Raw genomic sequence first — 18681 nt, forward strand, 5'->3', positions numbered from 1 at the left:
ACAGAGTGAGACAGTGAGGTACAGAGTGTGACAGTGAGGTACAGACTGAGACAGTGAGGTACAGAGTGTGACAGTGAGGTACAGACTGAGACAGTGAGGTACAGAGTGTGACAGTGAGGTACAGAGTGAGACAGTGAGGTACAGAGTGAGACAGTGAGGTACAGAGTGAGACAGTGAGGTACAGAGTGTGACAGTGAGGAACAGAGTGAGACAGTGAGGTACAGAGTGTAACGGTGAGGTACAGAGTGAGACAGTGAGGAACAGAGTGTGACGGTGAGGTACAGAGTGAGACAGTGAGGTACAGAGTGTGACAGTGAGGTACAGAGTGAGACAGTGAGGAACAGAGTGAGACAGTGAGGTACAGAGTGTGACAGTGAGGAACAGAGTGAGACGGTGAGGTACAGAGTGTGACGGGGAGGTACAGAGTGAGACAGTGAGGAACAGAGTGTGACGGTGAGGTACAGAGTGAGACAGTGAGGTACAGAGTGTGACAGTGAGGTACAGAGTGAGACAGTGAGGAACAGAGTGAGACAGTGAGGTACAGAGTGTGACAGTGAGGAACAGAGTGAGACAGTGAGGTACAGAGTGAGACAGTGAGGTACAGAGTGTGACAGTGAGGTACACAGTGTGACGGTGAGGTACAGAGTGTGACAGTGAGGTACAGAGTGTAACAGTGAGGTACAGAGTGAGACAGTGAGGTACAGAGTGTGACAGTGAGGTACAGAGTGAGACAGTGAGGTACAGAGTGAGACGGTGAGGTACAGAGTGTGACGGTGAGGTACAGAGTGAGACAGTGAGGTACAGAGTGTGACGGTGAGGTACAGAGTGTGACAGTGAGGTACAGAGTGTGACAGTGAGGTGCAGAGTGAGACAGTGAGGTACAGAGTGTGACAGTGAGGTACAGAGTGAGACAGTGAGGTACAGAGTATGACAGTGAGGTACAGAGTGAGACAGTGAGGTACAGAGTGTGACAGTGAGGTACAGAGTGAGACAGTGAGGTACAGAGTGTGACGGTGAGGTACAGAGTGAGACAGTGAGGTACAGAGTGTGACAGTGAGGTACAGAGTGTGACGGTGAGGTACAGAGTGAGACAGTGAGGTACAGAGTGTGACAGTGAGGTACAGACTGAGACAGTGAGGTACAGAGTGAGACAGTGAGGTACAGAGTGTGACAGTGAGGTACAGAGTGAGACAGTGAGGTACAGACTGAGACAGTGAGGTACAGAGTGTGACGGTGAGGTACAGAGTGAGACAGTGAGGTACAGAGTGTGACAGTGAGGTACAGAGTGAGACAGTGAGGTACAGAGTGTGACAGTGAGGTACAGAGTGAGACAGTGAGGTACAGAGTGTGACGGTGAGGTACAGACTGAGACAGTGAGGTACAGAGTGTGACAGTGAGGTACAGAGTGAGACAGTGAGGTACAGAGTGAGACAGTGAGGTACAGAGTGTGACAGTGAGGTACAGAGTGAGACAGTGAGGTACAGAGTGTGACAGTGAGGTACAGACTGAGACAGTGAGGTACAGAGTGTGACAGTGAGGTACAGAGTGAGACAGTGAGGTACAGAGTGTGACAGTGAGGTACAGAGTGAGACAGTGAGGTACAGAGTGAGACAGTGAGGTACAGAGTGTGACAGTGAGGAACAGAGTGAGACAGTGAGGTACAGAGTGTGACGGTGAGGTACAGAGTGAGACAGTGAGGAACAGAGTGTGACGGTGAGGTACAGAGTGAGACAGTGAGGTACAGAGTGTGACAGTGAGGTACAGAGTGAGACAGTGAGGAACAGAGTGAGACAGTGAGGTACAGAGTGTGACAGTGAGGAACAGAGTGAGACGGTGAGGTACAGAGTGTGACGGGGAGGTACAGAGTGAGACAGTGAGGAACAGAGTGTGACGGTGAGGTACAGAGTGAGACAGTGAGGTACAGAGTGTGACAGTGAGGTACAGAGTGAGACAGTGAGGAACAGAGTGAGACAGTGAGGTACAGAGTGTGACAGTGAGGAACAGAGTGAGACAGTGAGGTACAGAGTGAGACAGTGAGGTACAGAGTGTGACAGTGAGGTACACAGTGTGACGGTGAGGTACAGAGTGTGACAGTGAGGTACAGAGTGTAACAGTGAGGTACAGAGTGAGACAGTGAGGTACAGAGTGTGACAGTGAGGTACAGAGTGAGACAGTGAGGTACAGAGTGAGACGGTGAGGTACAGAGTGTGACGGTGAGGTACAGAGTGAGACAGTGAGGTACAGAGTGTGACGGTGAGGTACAGAGTGTGACAGTGAGGTACAGAGTGTGACAGTGAGGTGCAGAGTGAGACAGTGAGGTACAGAGTGTGACAGTGAGGTACAGAGTGAGACAGTGAGGTACAGAGTATGACAGTGAGGTACAGAGTGAGACAGTGAGGTACAGAGTGTGACAGTGAGGTACAGAGTGAGACAGTGAGGTACAGAGTGTGACGGTGAGGTACAGAGTGAGACAGTGAGGTACAGAGTGTGACAGTGAGGTACAGAGTGTGACGGTGAGGTACAGAGTGAGACGGTGAGGTACAGAGTGAGACAGTGAGGTACAGAGTGTGACAGTGAGGTACAGAGTGAGACAGTGAGGGACAGAGTGTGACAGTGAGGTACAGAGTGAGACAGTGAGGTACAGAGTGAGACAGTGAGGTACAGAGTGGGACAGTGAGGAACAGAGTGTGACGGTGAGGTACAGAGTGAGACAGTGAGGTACAGAGTGTGACAGTGAGGTACAGAGTGAGACAGTGAGGAACAGAGTGAGACAGTGAGGTACAGAGTGTGACAGTGAGGAACAGAGTGAGACGGTGAGGTACAGAGTGTGACGGTGAGGTACAGAGTGAGACAGTGAGGAACAGAGTGTGACGGTGAGGTACAGAGTGAGACAGTGAGGTACAGAGTGTGACAGTGAGGTACAGAGTGAGACAGTGAGGAACAGAGTGAGACAGTGAGGTACAGAGTGTGACAGTGAGGAACAGAGTGAGACAGTGAGGTACAGAGTGAGACAGTGAGGTACAGAGTGTGACAGTGAGGTACACAGTGTGACGGTGAGGTACAGAGTGTGACAGTGAGGTACAGAGTGTAACAGTGAGGTACAGAGTGAGACAGTGAGGTACAGAGTGTGACAGTGAGGTACAGAGTGAGACAGTGAGGTACAGAGTGAGACGGTGAGGTACAGAGTGTGACGGTGAGGTACAGAGTGAGACAGTGAGGTACAGAGTGTGACGGTGAGGTACAGAGTGTGACAGTGAGGTACAGAGTGTGACAGTGAGGTGCAGAGTGAGACAGTGAGGTACAGAGTGTGACAGTGAGGTACAGAGTGAGACAGTGAGGTACAGAGTATGACAGTGAGGTACAGAGTGAGACAGTGAGGTACAGAGTGAGACAGTGAGGTACAGAGTGTGACAGTGAGGTACAGAGTGAGACAGTGAGGTACAGAGTGTGACGGTGAGGTACAGAGTGAGACAGTGAGGTACAGAGTGTGACAGTGAGGTACAGAGTGTGACGGTGAGGTACAGAGTGAGACGGTGAGGTACAGAGTGTGACAGTGAGGTACAGAGTGAGACAGTGAGGTACAGAGTGTGACAGTGAGGTACAGAGTGAGACAGTGAGGGACAGAGTGTGACAGTGAGGTACAGAGTGAGACAGTGAGGTACAGAGTGGGACAGTGAGGTACAGAGTGAGACAGTGAGGTACAGAGTGTGACGGTGAGGTACAGAGTGAGACGGTGAGGTACAGAGTGTGACAGTGAGGTACAGAGTGTGACGGTGAGGTACAGAGTGAGACAGTGAGGGACAGAGTGTGACAGTGAGGTACAGAGTGAGACAGTGAGGTACAGAGTGTGACGGTGAGGTACAGAGTGAGACAGTGAGGTACAGAGTGAGACAGTGAGGTACAGAGTGTGACGGTGAGGTACAGAGTGAGACAGTGAGGTACAGAGTGAGACAGTGAGGTACAGAGTGTGACAGTGAGGAACAGAGTGAGACAGTGAGGTACAGAGTGTGACAGTGAGGAACAGAGTGTGACAGTGAGGTACAGAGTGTGACAGTGAGGTACAGAGTGAGACAGTGAGGTACAGAGTGTGACAGTGAGGTACAGAGTGAGACAGTGAGGTACAGAGTGAGACAGTGAGGTACAGAGCGAGACAGTGAGGTACAGAGTGAGACAGTGAGGAACAGAGTGTGACAGTGAGGAACAGAGTGAGACAGTGAGGAACAGAGTGTGACAGTGAGGTACAGAGAGGGACAGTGAGGTACAGAGTGTGACAGTGAGGTACAGAGCGAGACAGTGAGGTACAGAGTGAGACAGCGAGGAACAGAGTGAGACAGTGAGGAACAGAGTGAGACAGTGAGGTACAAAGTGAGACAGTGAGGAACAGAGTGTGACAGTGAGGTACAGAGTGAGACAGTGAGGTACAGAGTGTGACGGTGAGGTACAGAGTGAGACGGTGAGGTACAGAGCGAGACAGTGAGGTACAGAGTGAGACAGTGAGGTACAGAGTGAGACAGTGAGGTACAGAGTGTGACAGTGAGGTACAGAGTGAGACAGTGAGGTACAGAGTGTGACAGTGAGGTACAGAGTGAGACAGTAAGGGACAGAGTGTGACAGTGAGGTACAGAGTGAGACAGTGAGGTACAGAGTGAGACAGTGAGGAACAGAGTGAGACAGTGAGGTACAGAGTGTGACAGTGAGGTACAGAGTGGGACAGTGAGGTACAGAGTGTGACGGTGAGGTACAGAGTGAGACAGTGAGGTACAGAGTAAGACAGTAAGGGACAGAGTGTGACAGTGAGGTACAGAGTGAGACAGTGAGGTACAGAGTGAGACAGTGAGGAACAGAGTGAGACAGTGAGGTACAGAGTGGGACAGTGAGGTACAGAGTGTGACGGTGAGGTACAGAGTGAGACAGTGAGGTACAGAGTAAGACAGTGAGGTACAGAGTGGGACAGTGAGGTACAGAGTGAGACAGTGAGGTACAGAGTGAGACAGTGAGGTACAGAGTGTGTCGGTGAGGTACAGAGTGTGACGGTGAGCTACAGAGTGAGACGGTGAGGTACAGAGTGAGACGGTGAGGTACAGAGTGTGACGGTGATGTACAGAGTGTGACAGTGAGGTACAGAGTGAGACAGTGAGGTACAGAGTGTGACGGTGATGTACAGAGTGTGACAGTGAGGTACAGAGTGAGACAGTGAGGTACAGAGTGTGACGGTGAGGTACAGAGTGTGACGGTGATGTACAGAGTGTGACAGTGAGGTACAGAGTGAGACAGTGAGGTACAGAGTGTGACGGTGAGGTACAGAGTGTGACAGTGAGATACAGAGTGTGACAGTGAGGTACAGAGTGAGACAGTGAGGTACAGAGTGTGACGGTGATGTACAGAGTGTGACAGTGAGGTACAGAGTGAGACAGTGAGGTTCAGAGTGAGACAGTGAGGTACAGAGTGTGACAGTGAGGTACAGAGTGAGACAGTGAGGTACAGAGTGTGACGGTGATGTACAGAGTGTGACGGTGAGGTACAGAGTGAGACAGTGAGGTACAGAGTGAGACAGTGAGGAACAGAGTGAGACAGTGAGGTACAGAGTGAGACAGTGAGGAACAGAGTGTGACAGTGAGGTACAGAGTGTGACAGTGAGGTACAGAGTGGGACAGTGAGGTACAAGAGTGTGACAGTGAGGTACAGAGCGAGACAGTGAGGTAAAGAGTGTGACAGTGAGGTACAGAGTGTGACAGTGAGGTACAGAGCGAGACAGTGAGGTACAGAGTGTGACAGTGAGGTACAGAGTGAGACAGTGAGGGACAGAGTGTGACAGTGAGGTACAGAGTGTGACAGTGAGGTACAGAGTGAGACAGTGAGGTACAGAGTGAGACAGTGAGGTACAGAGTGTGACAGTGAGGTACAGAGTGAGACAGTGAGGTACAGAGTGTGACAGTGAGGTACAGAGTGAGACAGTGAGGTACAGAGTGTGACAGTGAGGTACAGAGTGGGACAGTGAGGTACAGAGTGTGACAGTGAGGTACAGACTGAGACAGTGAGGTACAGAGTGAGACAGTGAGGTACAGAGTGTGACAGTGAGGTACAGAGTGAGACAGTGAGGTACAGAGTGTGACAGTGAGGTACAGAGTGTGACAGTGAGGTACAGAGTGAGACAGTGAGGTACAGAGTGTGACAGTGAGGTACAGAGTGAGACAGTGAGGGACAGAGTGTGACAGTGAGGTACAGACTGAGACAGTGAGGTACAGAGTGAGACAGTGAGGTACAGAGTGTGACAGTGAGGTACAGAGTGTGACAGTGAGGTACAGAGTGAGACAGTGAGGGACAGAGTGTGACAGTGAGGTACAGACTGAGACAGTGAGGTACAGAGTGAGACAGTGAGGTACAGAGTGTGACAGTGAGGTACAGAGTGTGACAGTGAGGTACAGAGTGAGACAGTGAGGTACAGAGTGGGACAGTGAGGTACAGAGTGTGACAGTGAGGTACAGACTGAGAGAGTGAGGTACAGAGTGAGACAGTGAGGTACAGAGTGTGACAGTGAGGTACAGAGTGTGACAGTGAGGTACAGAGTGGGTCAGTGTACTTCACTCACAGGGAGTTGGTCAGTAGGTGCCCGGGGCTCAGCGTTCTCTGCTTCGTAGGTATAGAAATCCAAAGGCATACAGAAGAAACCGGGCTCAACGTCCTGGCAGCGCCTGTTGACAATGTTGGGCCGACAATCACACTGCCCGGTCTCCATGGAACATCTGAGAACAATAGGACACACCATGTTACAAACCAATGAGGTGTTCGTCACTATACACAGCTGTATCGTATTTACTGACAGCACTGACCCTACGACAGTGCAGCACTCCCTCAGCACTGACCCTCCGACAGTGCGGCACTCCCTCAGCACTGACCCTCCGACAGTGCCCACTCCCTCAGCGCTGTCCCTCCGACAGTGCGGCACTCCCTCAGCACTGACCCTCCGACAGTGCCCACTCCCTCAGCGCTGTCCCTCCGACAGTGCGGCGCTCCCTCAGCACTGACCCTACGACAGTGCGGCGCTCCCTCAGCACTGACCCTCCGACAGTGCGGCGCTCCCTCAGTACTGACCCTCCGAAAGTGCGCACTCCCTCAGCACTGACCCTCCAACAGTTCAGCACTCCCTCAGTACTGACCCTCCGACAGTGCGGTGCTCCCTCAGCACTGACCCTCCGACAGTGCGGCACTCCCTCAGCACTGACCCTTTGACACTGCCCGCTCCCTCAGCACTGACCCTCCGACAGTGCGGCACTCCCTCAGCGCTGTCCCTCCGACAGTGCGGCGCTCCCTCAGCACTGACCCTCCGAAAGTGCGGCACTCACTCAGCACTGACCCTCCGACAGTGCGGCACTCCCTCAGCACTGACCCTCCGACAGTGCGCACTCCCTCAGCACTGACCCTCCAACAGTTCAGCACTCCCTCAGTACTGACCCTCCGACAGTGCGATGCTCCCTCAGCACTGACCCTCCGACAGTGCGGCACTCCCTCAGCACTGACCCTTCGACACTGCCCGCTCCCTCAGCACTGACCCTCTGACAGTGCCCGCTCCCTCAGCACTGACCCTCCGACAGTGCGGCACTCCCTCAGCACTGACCCTTCGACACTGCCCGCTCCCTCAGCACTGACCCTCTGACAGTGCCCGCTCCCTCAGCACTGACCCTCCGACAGTGCGGCACTCCCTCAGCGCTGTCCCTCCGACAGTGCGGCGCTCCCTCAGCACTGACCCTCCGAAAGTGCGGCACTCACTCAGCACTGACCCTCCGACAGTGCGGCACTCCCTCAGCACTGACCCTCCGACAGTGCGCACTCCCTCAGCACTGACCCTCCAACAGTTCAGCACTCCCTCAGTACTGACCCTCCGACAGTGCGGTGCTCCCTCAGCACTGACCCTCCGACAGTGCGGCACTCCCTCAGCACTGACCCTTCGACACTGCCCGCTCCCTCAGCACTGACCCTCTGACAGTGCCCGCTCCCTCAGCACTGACCCTCCGACAGTGTGGCACTCCCTCAGTACTGACCCTCCGACAGTGCGGCGCTCCCTCAGCACTGACCCTCCGACAGTGCGGCACTCCCTCAGTAAATTGGATGAAGACGCATGATTCAATGAAAGAATGAAAAGAAGTGACAACTGTTTTATTTCCACAGTCACTTCTGTGCATTGCTGAGAGGACAGTACCTGTTACTGTAGGCCCCTCCAAAGTCACAGTCACACTGCCTGCAACCTGCCAGGTCGTTACTGAGTCCCCAGTATTCTGGCTGTGCAAGAGAAGTGGGAATATACAAAGAAACAAATGTTACACAAGCTATGCGAGGCAGCTTGCAATTTCAGCTTTGTCATTGTGTACCCCATTTGCACACTCCCCAGGGTCCAATAAACATCTCCCTTCAGCAGTTCACAAGCAGTTACAGTAGACCTGAAACGTTGACTCAGTTTCTCTTTCGGCAGATCTTGCCAGACCTGCTGAGTTTTGCCAGCTTTCTCTGAGGCTCTAGCCATCTATTCAGCTCCCATTCCACCACCTTTTTCCCAGACGTTGAGTAGCACTCACCATCCCCAGCGCTGGTGAGATGTCATGGCAATGGGAAGACAATGAACAGGCCTCCCGTGCCTTCCTCGCTCTCCCAGTGTGACCCCAAGGTGTCTGGTAAAATCCAGTCATTCTCTCACCATTTGTGCTGCCCAGGCTTTTCACTGCTTCAAAATTCTTAATCAGCTCAACTTGGAGCCTCTTCCTCTGATCAGAACTAATACCGGAATGTGGAGAATGTGCAAACTCCACACAGTCATCTGAGGGTGGAATCAGAACTGGTACAGCAGGGACTCCAAGATGAAAATGTCTGTACCATTGAGTCATAGAGTAATACAGCATGGAAACTGGCCCTTTGGCCCATGGTGCCCCTTCAGCTAGTTCCATTACCCTCTAAACATCATTATCCCTCTAAACCCTTCCTACGTACCTACCTAGAGGTACCGAGGTGTGGAGCTGGATGAACACAGCAGGCCAAGCAGCATCAGAAGAGCAGGAAAGCTGTCGTTTCGGGCCTAGATCCTTCTTCAGTCTGGCCCCAAAACGTCAGCTTTCCTGCTCCTCTGATGCTGCTTGGCCTGCTGTGTTGATCCAGCTCTACACCTCGTTATCTCGGATTCTCCAGCAACTGCAGTTCCTCCCACCCATGTACCGATCCAAATGTTTTTCGAATGTTGCTATTGTACCTGCCTCAACCACTTTCTCTGGCAGCCCATTTCATATATGCACCACTCTCTGCGTGAAGCAGTTGCCCCTCAGGTCCACCTTAAATCTTTCCTCTCTCACATTAAACCTACCTCCTCTAGTTTTCAGTTCCCCATCCCTGGGAAAAAGGCTATATGCATTCATCCTATCTGTGCCCCTCATGACTTTACACACCTCAATAAGGTCACCCTCATTCTTCTACATTCCAAGAATTAAAGTCCTATCCTGGCCAACCTCTCCCTGTAACTCAGGCCTACTAGTTCTGGCAACATCCTCATAAATCTTCTTTGCACACTTTCCAGTTTAACTATGTCTTTCTTAAAACAGGTTGACCAAAACTGTTTAATACTCCAAGTGCAGCCTCACCAATGACTTATATGACTGTAACATAACATCAAAACACCAATACTCAACATCTTGATCAATGAAGGCCAGTATGCTCGATGCCTTCTTCACCACCCTGGCTACCTGTGACACCGCTTTCAGTGAACTATACACTTGTACTCTTAGGTCTTTCTGTTCCACAACACTCCTCAGGACCTTACCATTTGCTGTATAAGTCCTACATTGGGTTGACTTTCCAAAGTGCAACACCACACCCTTATCTGTATTGAATTGCAATTGCCAATCCTCAGCCCACTTCCCCATCTGATCAAGATCCCTCTGTAATTTTTGATAACCTTCTTTGCCAGCAGTGATATTTCTTAATTTTGTATCATCCGCAAACTTACTAATCATGCCTTGTACATTCACATCCGGATCATTTATGTGAATAACTAAGGTCCCAGCACCAACCCCTGTGGCACACCAATAGTCACAGGCTTCTTGCCCAAGGAACAACCTTCAACCATCAACCCTCTGCTTCCTACCATCGAGCCGATTTTCAATCCAATTAGCTCACTCTCGCTGGATCCCATGCGACCTAACTTTCATGACTGGCCTGCCATGCGGGACCTTATCAAAGGCCTTACTAAAGTCCATATAGACAACATCCGCTGCCCTACCCTCATCCATCCTCTTGGTTACCCCACTGAAAAACTAAAAGATTTGTCAGACATGACTTCCCGTACAAATCCATGCTGACTATCCCTGAGCAGACCTTGACTATCCAAATGTTGGTTATTCCTGTCCCTCAGTGTCCTCTCCAATAACTTGCCTACCACCAATGTCGGCTTACTGGCCTGTAGTTCTCTGGCATATCTTTGTTACCTTTCTTAATAATGGAACGTTAGCCACCCTCCGGTCTTCCAGAACTTCCCCAGCGGCTAAAGATGAAGCAAAAATCCCTGCAAGGGCCTCTGCAATTTCTTCCCTACCTCCCACAACATCCAAGGATGGGCTTGATCAGGCCCAGGGGATTTATCCAACTTAATGCGCTTTAAGGCTGCAAACAGCTTGTACCTGAGCAATGGGAGCCAGAATCCGGAGCTGCGCTTCATTGGACAGCAACTTTCCCTCCAAGTTGGAAGGTGATAGGTTCAAGTGAAGGCCTGCCTGTCCTGTCAGGTAGATGTCAAAGGTCACACCATGCTATATTGACAAAGAGCAGGCAAAGTTCTCCCTTTGGCTTGGCCAAAATTTACTCCTTAGTTAACATCACTTTGTCACATTATCTCCTTACTGTTTCAAAGCTTCCTGTGTGCAAATTGGTTGTCACTTTTTAACATTACAGAACCTTTACTGGGGGCAAATTGCTTTGAGATGAGTTCATAGCATCCCTACAAACACGGAAGCAGGCCATTTGGTCCATCGAGCCCACACAAATCCTCTGAAGAGCATCCCACACAGATCTACTGCCCAACCCAATCCTGCAACCCTGCACTTCCCACACTTCCCTAACTCACCTAGCCTGCACATCCCTGGATACTACAGGTAATTTAGCATGGCCAATCCACCCTAACCTGCACGTTTTTGGACTGTGGGAGGAAACTGGAGCACCCGGAGAAAACCCGCGCAGACACAGGGAGAATGTGTAAACTCCACACAGACAGTCGCCCGAGGGTGGGATCGAACCCGGGTTCCTAGTGCTGTGAGGCTGCAGTGCTAACCCCTGAGCCACCCCTAGATAATGAAAAGTGAGGTGAGAATGAAAGGTGCTACTGAAATGCAAGCCGTTCCTTTTCATGAATCTTATTGTTCTCAGCTAAAACTTTGATTCACTGATGAAAGGATTCCCTTCAATGGTCGAGTCCCCAGACCCAGTCAGAAGGAACCGTGCAGCCTGGTGCTGGGTAATGAAGCCACAATCCTGGCCCATACTCACCAGGCAGAGGTCACAGTAACGTCCTGCCACATATCGTTTGCAGAAACAGTCACCACTGATCGCATCACAGGGAGCCGTACTCATGATAACGCCCCGAGGGTCACACCTACAGGCTGTGTCAGACAGAGTAATGATTACAAGCACAACATAACCATGTTTATCGAGTAATTAACACACACTGATTGTCGACCTGCAACTGGAGTTTCAGAGAACAGCTGCCCTTAACCAGCTGCTGGTTCCCAGTGGCGGTAACGGGGCCCTCATAGAATCAGACAATACAGGAGAGGCCCTTTGGCCCATCAAGTCTGTACTGCCGAAAATATACTCCAACCTCCACTCATTCCACTTTCCCACACTGACAGTGTGGCTGGCAGGTCAGCCCTGCCTACCCAGTCACAGAGTATCGAGTAACTCCTGGCCCCCGGGGTTATCATGGGCAGCCTCACACCACCAAGCTGACTGGCTAAACCCACCCAATCCACCTGACAAAGGGTTTGAGTGGTATCAGTACATACCCTGGCAGCCGTGCGGATTGTCCACGCTGAGACCATAGAATCCCGCTTTGCAGCTGTCACAGCGAGCACCTCTCACATTCTCCTTGCAGCGGCACTGCCCCCCAATGATGGCATAGTCCAGATCCGTGTCACTGTCACAGATGCCACCCTCCAGGGATCCAACAGGGTCACAGTCACATGCTGTGGGAGTCACAGAGACAAAATCCATTGAGCAGGAATGGCTGACTGATTAATACCTGTGATAGACTCCCATTTCACCGCAGTAGTTCAAGTGTTGGGATGACAATTTAAGGCCTTAATCAGATAATAATGATCATAGAATCCCTACAGTACGCAAACAAGCCCTACAGTACACACTGGCCCGGAGAGTTTGCCCCCCAGACACATCCCCAGACACTACAGGCAATTGAGCATGATCAATCCACCCTAACCTGCACATCTTCGGACTGTGGGAGGAAACTGGAGCGCACAGAGAAAACCCACACAGACACGGGGAGAACGTGCCAACTCCACACAGACAGTCGCCCGAGGGTGGAATCGAACCCGGGTCCCTGGTGCTGTGAGGCTGCAGTGCTAACCAATGAACCACTGTACCCCTTGACTGACACAATAGGCTTGAGGGGCTAAATGACTTCCTCCTGCTCTTGTTTCTTCAATTCCTACTGGAAATAAAATCCCCAATCCACGTGATTTTACAGATAAACTTCGTTAAACCACGATGGAGATGCCAAACCTCTGGCCAGGGAGAGTCGGGTTCTGAGGGATTAGGGAGTGACGTTTAGAAGGAGCAATATTATAAATAAAATACTCAGATTTTCCAAAGGGCTTTCACTGAATCAATGCAAAAAAATTATTCCCATTTCTTCAGGAATCTTAAACATGGGTCGCAATCCCAGCAGGGATCAATTATTTAAGAGCAAGATGAGGAGAATTTAAATAAAAACCAAAAGGACTGCAGATACTGTAAATCGAGAACAAAAACAAAAGTTGCTGGAAAAGCTCAGCTGAAAAATCAACTCTGATTTTTCCTTCACAGATGCTGCCAGACGTGCTGAGCTTTTCTGGCCACTTCTGTTTTTGTTCCTGATTTACAGCATCTGCAGTTCTTTCCCTTGTCATTTAGTATTTAACTCACTGCCACATCTCTTCAAGACATGCCCACCTTGAAGTTCTGCTCCTCTTTCTGATGGGATTTCCGTTCCAATCTCTCTCCGTGCCCACTGACTTTAATCTCACTGTCACTCCTGGTGTTTGACCAGGTATTTGCTAAAACTCATTTCCACAGCCGTATCACATTCCTCAGTGACTGCCTCCGGCTCAGACACACCCCATGTGGATTCCAACTGAAGTTTCATCCCTCATGTATTGAATCCTCCCAGGATCACAGGTATCTCTGTGATGTTCAATGTTCCACGGACAGCTGCTCTCGCTGCATCCTGAGATCCACACTCAGTGCCACGTAGTGTTACATACACACATTCAACCTCCATCTCCAACAGCATCACTACATGCTGGCTCAGGGCTGCACCTCTCTGCAGTTCCACTTCATCCTCTGGCCCATTCGCCGTGATTTTTCTTTCCCTTTCAGGCATCAAGGTGCACAAGATGCAACAGCTCAGAGATAATCCTAGCCCTCTGGAACCTTCTTTCCCTTCCCCTCCAATTCCCTCTGACTCCATCCCCTCCCCCAAGCCCACCTCCTGTCGGCTATTCACCATCCCACCTAACCTTCCGTTCTCCGATATTTAGCATTCTGTACTCAGCAAAGGTCTCTGCTTTATCACTCTGCGTCCTGACCTGAGTGAATTTTGGGCACAATATGACATTGAACTCTTTCTTCCATCATCTTTGCCTCTGTGCCCATTTCTTTGGACAAGATCCTCTCCCTGTCCCACAGCCCCCTTCACCCAGTTCCAACACTCTGCCACCATCTGGGCCCTTCCCTCTGGCCTGTTCCCTGCACTTGATATGCTCGTTGAGCACTGTCGACATGATATTGGTCACTCCAATTTCTCTGCACCTCTCACCAAATCCAACCTATCTACCTTCGAACTGACTGCAGTTGGTGCACCCAGACCTGACCAGTTCAGTCACTAGACCCGAAACGTTATCTCTGGTTTTATTCTAGACAGATGTTGCCCAATCTGCTGAGCACTTACAGCAACTTCTGTTTTTGTTCACGAGGAAAAATTTCTTCACTCAAAAAATTTCTGAGAAATCTCAAGGGAGGGTCAGTGCTGAGGGAGTGCCGCACTTTCAGAGGTTCAGTGCTGAGGGAGCGCTGCACTGTTGGAGGGTCAGTGCTGAGGGGGTGCCTCACTGTTGGAGGGTCAGTGCTGAGGGAGTGCGGCACTGTCGGAGGGTCAGTGCTGAGGCAGTGCGGCACTGTCGGAGGGTCAGTGCTGAGGGAGTGCCTCACTGTTGGAGGGTCAGTGCTGAGGGAGTGTGGCACTGTCAGAGGGTCAGTGCTGAGGGAGTACCGCACTGTCGGTGGGTCAGTGCTGAGGCAGTGCGGCACTGTCGGAGGGTCAGTGCTGAGGGAGTGCCTCACTGTTGGAGGGTCAGTGCTGAGGGAGTGCGGCACTGTCGGAGGGTCAGTGCTGAGGCAGTGCGGCACTGTCGGAGGGTCAGTGCTGAGGGAGTGCCTCACTGTTGGAGGGTCAGTGCTGAGGGAGTGTGGCACTGTCAGAGGGTCAGTGCTGAGGGAGTACCGCACTGTCGGTGGGTCAGTGCTGAGGCAGTGCGGCACTGTCGGAGGGTCAGTGCTGAGGGAGTGCGGCACTGTCGGAGGGTCAGTGCTGAGGCAGTGCGGCACTGTCGGAGGGTCAGTGCTGAGGGAGTGCCTCACTGTTGGAGGGTCAGTGCTGAGGGAGTGTGGCACTGTCAGAGTGTCAGTACTGAGGGAGCGCCGCACTGTTGGAGGGTCAGTGCTGAGGGAGCGCCGCACTGTCAGAGGGTCAGTGCTGAGGGAGCGCCGCACTGTCGGAGGGTCAGTGCTGAGGGAGTGCCGCATTGTCGGTGGTTCAGTGCTGAGGGGGTGATGCACTGTCGGAGGGTCAGTGCTGAGGGGGTGATGCACTGTCGGAGGGTCAGCGCTGAGGGAGTGCCGCACTGTCGGGGGGTCAGTACTGAGGAAGGTACCACCTTGATGTGTCACTTACAGATACAGGTGTCCTCAGAGCGGATGTCTGCTGTGGGATTGCGGTAATAAAAGGGCTTGCACAGCTGGCAGTTCCTGCCCATTGTGTTGTGTTGACAGTCTTCACACACACCTCCACTCAGGTTTCCCGTAGCGATGTATACAGCCATGTCAAAGTGGCAGCTGGTCGCATGGTTGTTGCAGTTACACTCTGCGGGGAAGTCAACACAATTTAGAATCTGAATGGTACCATTCCAAGGAAGAAGCAGGAGCACACACTTTGAAGGTGACAGAACAAGGTGAACAAGCTGTTAAAGAAAGAAATGAATTTTCGGATGAATGGGTAACCTGTGCAAGGAAGCTCTGCCTGGAGCAGGGGGCAGGTTTTGTGTTTAATTCTGAGCATTGGGCTTTAAGGCTGCAGTGAGTGTGTGGTGGTGATTTACTGGAATAGTTCCAAAATTGAGGGACATCAGTGAAAAGGTGAGAGACTGGAGATGCTGAGGAAACTCTCCTCAGAGCAGAGAGGCTGAGATGAGAAGAGGTTTATTATCTCCCTATTGGATCATCTTGTGTATTACAGACCCCAGTCTGAACGTCAGTGGCTGGAGGGATTGGGATGTTTCTGGATGTGGTACCAATCAAGGGATGGTGTTAAGCTCGTCGAGTGTTGTTGGAGCTGCACCCATCTAGGCAAGTGGGGAGTATTCCATCACACTCCTGACTTGTGCTTTGTAGATGGTGGGACAGGTTTTGGGGAGACAGGAGGTGAGTTACTGGCTGCAGTATTCCCAGCCCCTGACCTGCTCTTGTAGCCACTGTGTTCATGTGGTGAGTTCAGTTGAGTTTCTGGTCAATAATAACCCTAAGAATATATGGGATGGCCTCGTGATATTATCGCTAGATTATCAATCCAGAAACCAGGAACCTGAGGAAGGGTCACTTTAACTCTGATTTCGCTCCGGAAATGCTGCCAGACTTGCTGAGCTTTTCCAACAATTTCTGTTTTTGTTCTCCCTTATTGGAGCAATTTTACAAACGAGTGGTAACACAGGCCATTTCAGTGGCTAATTCACAGTCAGTCTCATTGCAACCACTGTTCCCTACCAGACCTGGTGAGTTTCTTCACAAGGTTGATACCGCAGTTTTTGAGATGTCTGTAGCCCTCTCAAATATGCCATCTTAATTGCTCCAACATTGCTATCTGAGCCTCCAGTGAGATGAACCCCAATACCTGGAATTCTCTCCTGAAAATTTCTTCAACTTTCTCCCCCGCTGTCCCACTTTACGTTGTTCTCTAAAACATGTCTCTTTGACCAAGATTTTGGTCCCAATATTTTCTGAAGTGATTTGTGTCACACTGTGTTGTTAATACGCCTATGGACCACCTTCATGCGTTTTTAGAATCAGACAATTCCTACAGAACAGAAAGAGGCCATTCAGCCAATTCAGCCTGCACTGACCCTCTGGCGAGTGTCCCTACCAGATCCATAAACTCGCAGTTAGCATGGCTAATTTACCTAACCTACAATTCTTTGGAGGCAACATGGCAATTTCCCATGACTACTCCACTGAACCTGCACATCTTTGGACAGTGAGAGGCAAATGGATCACTCAGAGGAAACCCACACAGACACAAAAGCCACACAGTCGCCTGGGTCCCTGGCACAATGAGGCAGCAGTGTTAACCACTGAGCCACCCCCTGTGCTGCCCAAGGGTGATATATAAATGCACATTATTGTTGCCATTGTCATAGAGCCACGGAGATCTCTGGCCTGGACAAAGGCCCTTCAGCCCACTACATGCACTCTGGTGAAAAACAACCACCTCACTATTCAGATCCCATTTCCCAGCACTTGGATGCATGCGTTGGCATCACAACTGTACATCTAAACACTTGGCAACTGTGGAGATGCAGACACTTTCCAGAAAGTAGGTTGAAGCAACTTGCTGGTGTCAAAGAGTTAGAATTCCTGCTGGCTACACAATCTGGGATATGCATGAGCATTGCTCAGCGCCACGCCAAGACTGACCAGACTTGCCAGAGTCAATGATGCCAGCGGGCAGTCTGACCAGCTGGAAGGTGCAGAAATGATCCCAGGGGCTAGAACAGAATGCAGGCTAATTCCGCCCCTGATCACAGTCAAACGGTGAGGGGGCTAAAGACAATGGGGCATTATTTGGAAGGAAAGAAGTGTCTGTCTCTCTGTGTCTGCTCCCTGGTGGCCACCCCTGTTTTACAAAAAGCTTTCTTTTCATTTTTGTCATATAGCCCTTGCCTGCTAGCTCAGTCTGTCAGAGTCAGGGAGCAGCTCTGTGCTGACAGGGAATGGGTCCACGTGGCCTGCTCTGTACCAGGTGCTGGGGTGAGGTTGGGAGAGTGAGGGTGGGGGTGGCGAAGGTCCTGGATTGAGGGTGCGAGGACCAATGATCTAGTTCCTCAGGGTGCATTACAAACAGCTGGAGCTTCAGCCAGACTGCTTCTGATCCCAGTCACTGAGGGAGAACATTCAGTCACGTTCCATTGAATTGCTCTGCAGAATCTGACAACTCACTCAGTTCAGCTGCAAATAATTCACCTCAAGTAAGTTACTTTGCCCAAATGACAGATTTAACTATGTTCATAGAACCAGCCTCCTGTTACAACACTGTTGGAGGCTATTCAGCCCATTGGTGTCTGGACTGTTCTCTGCAAGAACTGCTCCCCAGAGCAAGACACAGTCACCATTTAAAGGAGTGAACACCACAGGCTACTGTGTACAACTTGTCAATACAGGTGTGTGTACCCTGCACATACCCCTCCCCTTCTCCCCTCTTCATCATCAATACACTCTACTATTAAAAAGGTGAATTATTCTATAAATGAAGCGAAATGTCAGAGCAGTGGGATCTTGGTGTCATTACCCACAGAAAACAGTCTGCAGGTGCAGCAGGTAATAAGAAAGGCAAATGGAGTCTTGACATTAATTGCCAGAGCAATAGAGTGTAGAAGTAGGGAGGTGTTGCTGTCACTGCCCAAGGTATTAGTGAGACTACACCTGTACAGTGGTGGGTCCCCCTACCAGAGGAGGGGTGCAGTTGCATTCGAGACAGATCAGAGGAGGTTCACTAGACTGATTCTAGGGATGAATCTTGGCCTTATGAGGAGAGATTGAGCAGTTTAGGCTGATACTGTCCAGGGTCTAGAAGATCGAGTAAAGATCCAATTGAGGTCCATAAGATTCTAAAGAGGATTGACAAAGTAGACAGAGAGAGGATGTTTCCTCATGTGGGGCAATCTAGAATGAGGGGTCATAGCTTTAGGATAAGGGGTTAGAGATGAGGAGAAATTATTTCTGCCTAAGGGTCATGAATCTGTGGAATCCACTCGCTCAGAGGATGGTGGCTGCTGGGATATCGAGTAATTTAAGGAGGAGACATATAGAGGTTTCATTAGTAATGGGGTGAAGGATTATGGACAGTGGGCAGGAAAGTGGAGTTGAGGCTGAGATGAGATATGCCATGAGGCA

At 50.8% G+C, this 18681-nt stretch overlaps 1 protein-coding gene across 4 annotated transcripts in view; it reads right to left on the minus strand.

Annotated features, from left to right (window-relative positions):
* lamb2l (laminin, beta 2-like) overlaps positions 1-18681 on the minus strand; it is a 182084-nt gene that overhangs the window by 75920 nt on the left and 87483 nt on the right. For all 4 annotated transcript variants that reach the window (XM_059649686.1, XM_059649685.1, XM_059649687.1 and 1 more), the window contains 5 exons: positions 15194-15382; positions 12033-12212; positions 11518-11630; positions 8198-8277; positions 6590-6743 (listed from right to left, as the gene is read on the minus strand). In XM_059649686.1, the coding sequence (XP_059505669.1) occupies positions 6590-6743; positions 8198-8277; positions 11518-11630; positions 12033-12212; positions 15194-15382 (716 nt within the window). The remainder of the gene's footprint in view (positions 1-6589; positions 6744-8197; positions 8278-11517; positions 11631-12032; positions 12213-15193; positions 15383-18681) is intronic.

Source organism: Stegostoma tigrinum, chromosome 11 (genome assembly GCF_030684315.1).
Source record: "Stegostoma tigrinum isolate sSteTig4 chromosome 11, sSteTig4.hap1, whole genome shotgun sequence".
In the NCBI taxonomy this organism is placed as follows: domain Eukaryota; kingdom Metazoa; phylum Chordata; class Chondrichthyes; order Orectolobiformes; family Stegostomatidae; genus Stegostoma; species Stegostoma tigrinum.